Source organism: Hyla sarda, chromosome 6 (genome assembly GCF_029499605.1).
Source record: "Hyla sarda isolate aHylSar1 chromosome 6, aHylSar1.hap1, whole genome shotgun sequence".
Lineage (NCBI taxonomy): Eukaryota > Metazoa > Chordata > Amphibia > Anura > Hylidae > Hyla > Hyla sarda.
Window position 1 is genome coordinate 280,708,213 of NC_079194.1, and position 11,626 is coordinate 280,719,838.

The 11,626-nt window shown below is 42.8% G+C and overlaps 1 protein-coding gene across 5 annotated transcripts in view; it reads right to left on the minus strand.

The window, feature by feature from the left end:
- The window catches only part of LOC130277129 (low-density lipoprotein receptor-related protein 5-like), a 154,610-nt gene that overhangs the window by 15,259 nt on the left and 127,725 nt on the right, over positions 1-11,626 (minus strand). For all 5 annotated transcript variants that reach the window (XM_056527495.1, XM_056527496.1, XM_056527497.1 and 2 more), the window contains 2 exons: positions 8,785-8,975; positions 463-672 (listed from right to left, as the gene is read on the minus strand). In XM_056527495.1, coding sequence (XP_056383470.1) covers positions 463-672; positions 8,785-8,975 — 401 coding nt within the window. The remainder of the gene's footprint in view (positions 1-462; positions 673-8,784; positions 8,976-11,626) is intronic.

The window sequence follows — 11,626 nt, forward strand, 5'->3', positions numbered from 1 at the left end:
CAGCATTTGGAACAAACTGTTCTGAGTGCTGGAGCTTGTGACATGGCCCCGCCCCCTCATGATATCACACCCCAACCCTCAATGCAAGTCTATGGGAGGGGGCGTGACAGCCGTCACGCCCCCTTCCATAGACTTGCATTGTGGGGGTGGGGCATGAAGTCATGAGGGGGCAGGGCTATGACATCACAAGCTCTCTGCGCAAACTCCAGCGTATGGAACAGTTTGTTCCAAACGCTGAGCAGCTGAGTACCCCTTTAAGTCTCCTTTGCTACTATTTCTAGATTTTGATTCTGTATTTTTATGACAAAAGCTGCCACAAAGTGTGCAAGTCCAAATGGGACCTTGAAGGCAGACATTTTCTTCTAGTTCTTCTACAGGAAACCCCATACCGAATGTGACCGTCACCTTCTCCCTAGCTGCTTCCAGAGAACATTAGATTGCAGTGATCTAAAAGGAACTTACAGAACTCCTTCATATCAAGGGCTTCCACAGCATGAATTCCAGTAAGGTGGGCGATGCGGCCTTGAATTCTTGTCCTTCGGAAGCCATTTGTCTTATCCACTCTTTCAATCATCTGCTGTTGTCGGTCAATCCAGTACAGATGATCGCCCAGGACGGAGAGCCCCATGGGTTGAAGGATGTTTGAATCTTCCAGAGTTATTCTATTGGCTCCTATAATAATTCAAAAAAAGTCTTAAAATCGGAAACTATAAAAAAGTGGCACATTCCAGAGGTCTACATGAAATAGAACATGAATGGTAGTACTTATAGATCATGAAAAGCAACTTTATGAACAGTCAAAGGATGTCTCCAGACCTATCCAATTACCCTTAAGCCGGGCACTGACTGACACTGAGCTAGTCTGTATTGTTTGCTTATCTTGTGAATTCCATTGCCATTACCGAGCAGATCACCTAGAGGCTCCACTATGTGACGAAGACCAGGATTAGTCTCTACAACGAGTCATGCGATGAACGCGTTTAGAGCACTGGTAAATATCTACCATTACCGCTAATGGCTCTAGTTACGTGATTATTTTATATAAGCAGGAAGCCCATTTGAAGCCGGTGTCACAAATAGATGTTTCTCCACATGATCTCCATTCTACATTAGCTGCAGTTGGTGGTTTCTCTACCATCGAGTGCATGCTCTTCAGGAGGCTAGGAGAATGCCTGAAATCTCCTCAGGCTTTGGAGGGAATCCTATCCAAGAACAACATAGGAATTCTGGGAAGAAGCCAAAACTGATTAAATATGTTACACTAACGTAGCTGCGTTAACAGACTGTTCTTCCTTATCCTTTTCTCTACAACTCTATAAAGCTTCCTGTCTGAATGTTACTTGTGTAGATATCAGAAGAAAAGAAGGAAAAATAAAAACCCTAAAAACAATACATTACTTGACGTAAATATTAATTTAGGACACTTTTTGCCTCAGTCATTGGAGCTCCCACCATAAAGATGCCAGCCATTTCCTCCACATAATGTCTAACAACAGACAGTAGAGACCGGTAAGAAGTACCAGGACAGGAGATTCCAGAACCCGCCCCCCCGTCGACTTTTTAGTTAACATATGTGCATACCAAAAATGCTATGTCATATTTACAAAGCTGTTTACTACATGTCAAGATGTTTTCCACCGCCGCGAGGGGTCTTAATGAACACCACATAATTACTATGGCCTGTGGGGCTGTCATCGCATACGCGGAATATAAAACCTTTCCAGAAAAGTCCTGGGTTGAAATGGAAACTGCCAAATATATTGTTTAGCGACATGAAAGAAAGCAGTCGGGGGAGGGGAATTAATTCCATTTTCTTCCTTAAGCTATTTAACGTACTCATGCATAAAAGTTCCATTACACCGAGCACATCTCATTGTCATTCACTGTCCTGATTGAGTTTGTCAGGTAGTGAAGCATACAGAATTCTGCTTATTTATATACCTTCCATTACTCACTGCCATCCATCTAACTCTATATAGATCTAACTTACAGTAACCAGGCCAGTTTTGTTGTAAAAAGGTGATGCACTATGGTTGTCTGACAGCAGCCTAAAGCTTAAATCACACATGCAGTTTTTGGAGAGACAGAACTGAATAGAGAAGAAAGGATCAGTCATTCCATTAAACATTTCCCTTGTTTTGGATCCACTTGCGGCTTTGACAAAAAAAAAACACTCCATATGTTAGATTCCAGCTTAAAGGGGTACTCCACCCCTAGACATAATATCCCCTATCCAGAGGATAGGATGTCTGATCGCAGGGAGGTCCTGCCGCTGGGGACCCCCCACAATCTCCCTACTGCACCCAGCATTCGTTTAGAGCGTCGGTTGCACCGTCAGATGCTAGTGATGTCACGGCCACGCCCCCTCAATACAAGTCTATTGAGGGGGCGTGGCTGTGACGTCACAAGCCTCTGCCCAGCATCGCCATTCATCCGACATGGAGCGAAGTTCGCTTCGTGCACTGGATGTCTGGGGTGCCGCAGCAGAGATCGTGGGGGGGTGCTGCCGCGGGTGATCCCTTTGGATAGGGGATAAGATGTCTAGGGGCAGAGTACACCTTTAAGCTTCTGCTGATGGTCTTGGTTCAAAAATACTTATTCACACCAACATGGTGCAGGAAGAAATTCTACAAAATAAATTAGGGTAGCCTTGGTGTCGCTTAAAGGGGTTATCCAGAATTTTTTTTTTAAATATTTATAATATATATATATATTTATAATATATATATATATTTATATTATAATATATATATATTTATATTATATATATATATATATATATTTATATTATATATATATATATTTCTGGAGCCAGTATATATATATATATATATAATATATATATAATATATATATATATATAATATATATATATATATATATATATATATATATATAATATATATATATATATATATATATATATATATTATATAATATATATATATAATATATATATATATATATATATATATATATATATATATATATATATATATATATATATACACACACACACATATATATATACACATACATACACATACACATACATACATATACATATACATATATAAACTGGCTCCAGAAAGTTAAACAGATTTGTAAATTACTTCTATTAAAAAATTACTTCTATTAAAAAAATCTTAATCCTTTCAGAACTTATGAGTTTCTTAAGTTAAGGTTGTTCTTTTCTGTCTCCGTGCTCTCTGATGACACGTGCCTCGGGAACCGCCCAGTTTAGAAGCAAATCCCCATAGCAAACCTCTGCTAAACTGGGCAGTTCCCGAGACAAGTGTCATCAGAGAGCCTGGATAACCCCTTTAATTACAGAAGGAGATCCTGTAACATGCAAGGAAACATTTGTTGGAAAAATACACCCCAGTTAGGACGAATACTGGATCCCTCCACGTCTCTGTTTCTGAGTTTTGCAGTCCCTGCAGATATAAACCCTACGCTGGCAGCTTTGTATCGCCTATTTGGCACATCGTTCACCGATGTCTACTGCTGAATTCTTTCAATTGTGTTCATTATTCGCTAAATAGGATGGATTACAAAACAAGCGTGAATGGATCAAACAGAAAAACATCATTGTCTCATTAAGTGATGGGTGTCCTCTCATCTCTTGCCGATCACCCGCCTTTCATCTTTTTGCAGTAAATTATCACAAGCAGAATCAGGAACTTGGATCTCACCGGCTACATCACAACACAGCAGAGGGCCACAGTGACTGTTCATCAAAACCTCAATTATATTAGTTATCAAAAAATAAAAATAATGATACCTAATGCTGGGTTTTAAGGCTAAAAATCTCTTACAGTAAAAACACTGATTTATGTCTCTTATTAACCTGGGCATAGCTGAACCAGTTTTTTAAGCCGAATTTTTCAGCACGATTTTTCGTGCTGAAAACGCCCCCCTCGGCTTATACTCGAGTGAACTCTCCACCTGTCAATCCCTTCTCAGTGGTCTTCAACCTGCAGACCTCTAGATGTTGCAAAACTACAACTCCCAGCATGCCCGGACAGCCATCGGTAATATATAAATTTTTTTATCAATACACTGGTCCCTCAAGTTACAAAGTTAGACATACAAAAGTAGTCAGAAATAGTTGGTAGAAGCTTTAAATCACTTTATAAAAAGAAAAGAAAAAGCTAGTCCTGGCACTGGTACCGCCTGATACAGTACCGCTTTATACTGTAGGGGGCGCTACAAAACAGCAAATTAGAGTTTAATTCACTTTAATAATATAGGGTTTTACCAGTGAAGTGACCACTGATTGGACAGCTCTTTCAGCCTTTCATGCATGTCGTGGACTTGGACTATTTCTGGCATTATACGTGAAGTTTGGTTTCAAGTTACAACGGTCCAAAAAAATACCATTATATATTGTATTTTGTAACCTGAGGGATCACTGTATAGATAGTGGTGAAAAAAATAAAAAGAATGAGAACATGTTTTGAAGAATTTTTATATAACTGTCACAGGGTGTCACGATCACACTCTATCGGTCCAGCCAAGACATTAGAGAGAGTGTGATGGTGCAAGGGTTAAGGCCACCAGACCTCTGGGTATCCACTACTAGTCCCAGCAAGTCACCAAATTAACCCTTAGATAAACATGTTTCACCCGAGCTTCCTTCAGAAAGGTGAGCTCACATATTTAGAGATCAAAGACCAGAGCTAATTAAACATTTAATCCGATAAAAGGTATCAGTGAGATTAAATATATATTATATATAAATAAATACAGAAACAAATGACATACAGGTACAAAAGTATATAAAAAAAGAGATTGGCAAGACAAGTTCAGAAAACAAAAATGAAGTCCTTACAGCATAATGGTATAGCCATCCTTGTGAGTGAGAGTCCAGCTCTTGTCAGCTTTTTGCACAGCATTGAACAATAGTTGAATCCAGCATTTTAAATCACATCTCTGCTTCTTTGGAGGGAAACCCTCCCAGGCAGCCTGAAACTTATTCTGCCTGATGGGGTTCAGAACCATTACCTTCTGTCCCACTTCATAGACCCGGTCCCTTGCATTGTGATCATACCAGTACTTCTGCCTTTCTCTCTTGGGCCCCTAGCATGCCTTTGGAAAGGTACTCCCAGTACAAGATATAATTTTCCCGATGTCCATCTGTGTCAACACCTGTATGTTCAGCACGTTGTCTCAGCCCTTCAAGGGAAGGGTCACTGCGCAGAGCTTCCCGGAAATGCTCATTTCCCTCCCCCCATCTTGTGGCATCAGGGAGCACATTTCCCCCAAGTGAACTAGCATCTCCACCTTCCTCTGCTGTGGCTTGCAAGTCACACAGCTTGCCCCTTGTATCACCATCCTCCCTTCTTTTTAAAGCTGCAGCCCTGGCACACTGCTGACACTGCAACCATTGGTATGCCTCCCTGGGTTTTTCCTTCCTCCCCCTCAGTTCCAGACCTAACAATGTTACAGGCATCATACACAGGGCTATCACTCCTTCCCTCCATCTCACAGGAATGGGACACATCACTCACTGCTGTTCCCTCATCCTTAAATGTCACCAGGGGCACACCAACCCCTCCCCCTAGCCCATCTCCACTAGGTTTTGGCATTGGCAATTCATTGTCGCCACATTTTACAATACACCCCATTTCACTTTTGGAAAATATTACTGGTTCAGTCACAGGTAAACATTTATCAATCCCCTGCACTCCCTCCCAGTTACCACATTTTACAGTGTCTCCCAAAGTCTCACACAGTACCTCAGAATGAACAGGGCTCTCTCCTAGCCCATCCAGTGTGCACGTAGTGTCCTTTGGAGCATAATGACAGAGCATCCGACCCAAATCATTCCCCTGCAGAACATTAACAGGGATGTCCTCAGAGACCCCCACCTCCCACAAACCTTTGCCTGTACCCCAAATCCAGGTACACAGGCCATGGGCACAGCAGGCCGCACACCTCCAAATCCTTTTAAAGCCATGGTTCTTCCAGGGATGATGTCCTCTGTATCCACCACTTCAGGCTGCACCAAGGTAAATGAGGCTCCAGAATCTCGTAACCCCACTGTCACCCGGTCACCCACAGTTACACTCTGCAGGTTATCCGCTCCTTTCTCCACCGCTCCAGACACCAGAAGAACGGCTGTGTGACCTCCAGCTGCCGGTGGAGAATTCTTCTTGTTGGGGCAAGTGGCACTCAGGTGCCCAATATTATTGCATCTGTAACATCGGCAGGTGTCCCCCTGACCCAATGTGGCTCCTGTTGCTTTTGGGGATGATGGCAAGAATTTCCTGGCTGGCCTGGTGGTGCTTGGTGGTACTTGCTCCAGCTTGTGCAGATCCACGCTTTGCTGCTGGCACCCTGTTATTGGCAAAGTCATCTCCTAGTTCTGCTGCTTCCATTGCGGTCTTGGGCTTGCGGTCCAAAATCCACTCTCTGGCTTCAAAGCTCCGTGTTTGGAGAAACTGATCTAGGACCATCAAGTCCTCCAGGGCCTCATAGGAAGTGACTTGTGGGCCCCCAGTCCATTGCCTGAATGCAGTCCTTAGCTGACCTGCATGTTCAGCGCAGCTTTCTGTGGCGCTTTGTTGCAAAGTCCTAAATCTTTTCCGATAAGCCTCTGGAGTCAGATTAAAATTTTTTAGCAGGGCAGATTTTATTGCCTCATAGTCCTGGTCACTTTCAAAGGGAAGCAAAGCAAACACATCCAGAGCTTTCCCTCGCAGCTGTGGGGTTAGATATCGTCACCACTGTTCCTTAGGTAGATGGAACTGCCGGCAAACCTTTTCAAATCCCCTCAGGAACACATCCAGATCACCATCTTTCTCCAACATGGGGAAATGTTCCAAGCGGGGTTTGTGGTCTCCTTGATCCTGCACATCACTCCGGGCCTCTCTCTCTGCCGCCTCTCTCTGCAGCTCGTATCTGTGCCTCTCTGCTGTTTGGTACTGGACAAGCAGTTGGAGTTTCATATTGGCATCCACATTCCCAAGGTGTTGTAAGCCAGTCCGCATATAAGAGTCCAAGGCCTCATGTGGAGTACTGTCCTGATGGGGAGTAATGTTGTATTCCCCAGGAGATATCAGTCCTTGGATGGCAGTTCCAGCTGTAGGACTTTGCCTCATGTAACTCATCTCTTCTGCACAGGCATCATACTCCACAAGATCAGCAATAAGTTGTTCCTTGTTCTATCCTGCAGTAGGGATCTCCTTTTCTTGGCACATTAGCTCCAGTGCAGGCTTGGACTGTTTGCGATATGCCTCCATATTTCCGAGATGAGACAGGAGGTAGAACAGGAGATGGGGAACGACAGAACTGTCTTGCACTCTTTTTGTATGTCTTTTAAACCAGCACTGAGCTCTGTCTTTGGAATTTACACACAGGAATATGTATGCAATTTCTTTTTAGTGCTAAGATTTCCTTACAGTTAAAATCCAGCAAGCACTAAAAATCTCTAAATATATCCCGACGCTGCCACCAGTTGTCACGATCACACCCCATCGATCCAGCCAAGACATTAGAGAGAGTGTGATGGTGCAAGGGTTAAGGCCACCAGACCTCTGGGTATCCACTACTAGTCCCAGCAAATCACCAAATTACCCTTAGATGACCCTCACCCCCAGGTCTTAGTTTATACACAGATACAATTATAAAACACATGTATGTTTCCATAATCAGGCCTTGGGCCTGACACAGGGTATATATTGAAAATGTGCTGTTTGGGTGCAGCTCGGCATAATACTCAGAACAGCACTAGTTTTAAAGGGGTACTCCGGTGGAAAACATTTTTTTTTTTTTTTATTAACTGGTGCCAGAAAGTTAGACATTGTTAAATGACTTCTATTTAAAAAATCTTAACCCTTCCAGGAAGTTATTTTCTTTTTGAATTTCCTTTTTGTCTGACCACAGTGCTCTCTGCTGACACCTCTGGCCATGTCAGGAACTGTCCAGAGCAGGAAAGGTTTGCTATGGGGATTTGTTCCTGCTCTGGACAGTTCCTGACATGGACAGAGGTGTCAGTAGAGAGCACTGTGGTCAGACAGAAAGGAAATTAAAAAAGAAAAGAAATTCCTCTGTAGTATACAGCTGCTAATAAATCCTGGAAGGATTAAGATTTTTTTCATAGAAGTAATTTACAAATTGGTTTAACTTTCTGGCAACAGTTGATTTATAAAATTAAAAAAAAAATATAAAAAGAATGGAGTACCCCTTTAAGTCAGTCAGGGAGGTTGGATGAAAGGTTTCACTTCCTGATTCTGTGTGTGTGTGGGGGGGGGGGGGGGGGGGAGGAGCTACAAGTGAGAGCAGGAAGAGCTATCAGTGTATTTCAGTTTCCCTTCCAGTGACCCCAGGGGTTAGATTCATGTACCACCATTACAATAAGAACATTTTTATTTCTGATTACTACAAATACAGGATTTTTCTCTCTCCTTTATGACAAGGTGAGCAATTACACATCTAAGTACCTCTGAAGGCTTGAAGGCTCCACAAAAGTGATTAACATGAACACCCTAGGGCACTGGGAATTATGAATTAACCATGAGAAATATTATATATATATATATATATATATATATATATATATATAAAAATATATGTATATATATATAAAAATATATGTATAGTAATAAAATCAATCTGTATTATTGAATGTCATTGAAGGTAAATGTCATAGTATCGGAACAACTGTCTAACGAGACATTGTAAACATCTCAGGATATAGCATGCTGTTAAATGTAATAGTTTGGTTTATTTTCCTGGCAGATATATTACAATTTACTCCATTCACTAATTCATTCTTACCAGATAAGTCTGAGCTCTCAATACGTTTCAAGTCTGCATCCACCCAAAACAGTTTCCCCAACTTGTTGTCGACAACCAGAGCAACGGGTCGGATTAGTCCAGTGGTGAAGAGAACTTCTCGCTCTGTCCCATCTAGGGCTGCACGCTCGATCTTTGGGGATCTTTCTTGCATGTTTGTGAAGTACATGTATCTAAAAAGTACAAAAACATTGATCATTTACATAATATAATATAACAAAACTGGTTATTCAAGAGAAAAACTGTGGATTTAAAGGGGTATTCCGGCCATAGACATCTTATCCCCTAGCCAAAGGTAAGGGGATAAGATGTCAGATTGCGGAGGGGCCCACCCCTGGGACCCCCCTCCATGCTGCATGTGTCACGCCCCCTCTCATACTCCTGAATCGAGGATGTCTCGTGACGTGACGCCACAATGGGGCGTGGCGTGATGCCCGGAAACACAGGCTTCAGAGACTGAAGCAGCAGCAAGACATAGATTGAGGGGGGTCCCCGTAATCAGACATCTTATACCCTATCCTTTAGATAAGAGAAAATGTCTGGCTCGGAACACCCCTTTAATACAGATTGTCTCCATTGACTTCAATAGGAAGTCATGATTTTCAGGAAGTTCAGTGTTGCGGATTTCGTTGCAGATATCCTACAAGTGAAAATCTGCACCATTTACACACAAAAATCTGTCAAAAGCTATGAAAAAAAGTTATGTGATGTCAAACAATTGACCAATGGTCTCCAAATTGTGGATCTCCAGATGTAGCAAAACTAAACCCCCCCAGCGAAAAAAGGGGTCACGTGTGAATGGTTCCAAAATAGTCACTTCTATTTTTGCACGATTAGAACAAGACTCAGTCAGTCTGCAAAACCCCTTGTGCAACATGATGCCGATCGCTCTCCATTTACATAACAGACATCATGTCTGCGAAAACAGTGCAAATGGAGCCAACATTACAACAGCCTCTTGGAAGACAGAATAGTAAAGATATCCTTAAAAGCTCACGCAACAAGTCTGCAATCTTGTAAAGGGTGTCGGCTATGGATACACAATATTAGGGGGCGTCATTTGATCCCACCGCAAAAGCAAAATGTTTTCATCTGCCATAAGACAATTACTCGATAATCTGCATTGTATGGGCTCGCACAACTCATTCAGTGTTTAGAAACAGAATTCTACCTAAGCATAACAATGTTGGTGCACTACATTATAGAATCTCTTCACTGAGGTCAAAAGTTTTACAAAGCAGATGGCCATTGGGTCTTTTTACAATAGGACAAAGTATATGAAAGCCTGGCAGCTCATGGTCTATGGCCATGTTCCTCAACCTCCGGCTGTTGCAAAACTACAACCTCAGTCAAGACCAGACAGCCTTCGACTGTTAACAGGGACAAATCCGCACATTTGCCAGTCGTTTCTTAAAATCTTTTAACCCTACACAAGTGTTGCTGCCCCTCCTTTTAGGCCTTTTGACTCTTAGCCTGAAGAAGGGCTCTTGGAAGGCCGAAACTTTTTTTTTTCTGACCGTGTTTTTTTTTTTTTTTACTGCATTTGTTCAATAAACTAGTCACTTGTGTATGTGTTACTTATATGATGAGAATCAGAATCCGAGGATCCTATTTTTCAATTTTTTGTGTGTTTTATTTTGTATATTATTACCGACCTGGTTGACAGGTTTCAGGAGGCAGCTATCGTGAGCTTACATGGGGGTGCTGCACCCTCACTGCAACACTACTTGGCAAGTGTAACACTTGCAATTTATTGATATTTTGGTTGTACTAGGGGCATAAGCCTTTTTTTTTCCTTTTATCCCTAATTTTACTGCACATATATGACCATAATATTTAAAGGGTACTCCTAGGGCTGGGCGGTATGGCCAAATATGTGTATAAGTGGTATATTTGCAACTTATGGCGGTTCCACGGTATATAACGGTATTCCCCCCCCCCCCAAAAAAAAAATTAGCCCAGTGCTGCGCTGTCCCCATCTGGGTACTACTCACGTCACCCGCAAGTGCTGCTCTCCTCGTCCTCCTTTTTGTTGCGGCTGCCGGCGCCGACACTCTATACTGTATCCCTATGCCCGGGCTGCAAAATGTTAACAAAAATAAACTAACGCACGTTCCTACATTGGCTTTACACTCTTCCTGGGGACGTGAACATCTGACAGCCGTCAGCCTATCACTGGCCGCAGCAATGTCCCGCATCGGCCGGTGATGGGCTGAGCACACTGTGATGTAAGAAGCCGTCTTCTTACATGACAGTGGGCTCAACCTATCACCGGCCGAGGCAGAACATCGCTGCAGCCGGTGATAGGCTGACGGCTGTCCTACGTTCTATTCCCTAGGAAGCAGGTCCGGACCGATGGGGAAGGTGAGTTAAAGTTTATTTTGTTTACCTTTTGCAGCCTGGGCATAGGGATACAGTATAGAGCAGTGGTATTCAACCAACAGACCTCCAGATGTTGCAAAACTACAACTCCCAGCATGCAGGGAGTTGTAGTTTTGCAACATATGGAGGTTGAAGACCATATGGACATATGGAGGTTGAAGACAGGAGGACGAGGAGGGCAGCGCTTGCGGGTGACATATGCTAGTAGTACCCCGATGAGGACAGCACAGCGCTGGGCTAATAATTGGGGGGGGGGGGGGGGGGGGGAGAGCAGAACAGCGCTGGCGGGTCACATATGATTAGTTCCCCGATGGGGACAGCACAGCGCTGGGCTGATAATTCATTCCCGAGGGTGAGGGGCGAAACCGGTATTGTGGTATGGGTTAAAATTCATATCGTGCAGCACAAAAATTTCAGTATTTGGTATGAACCGGTATACTGC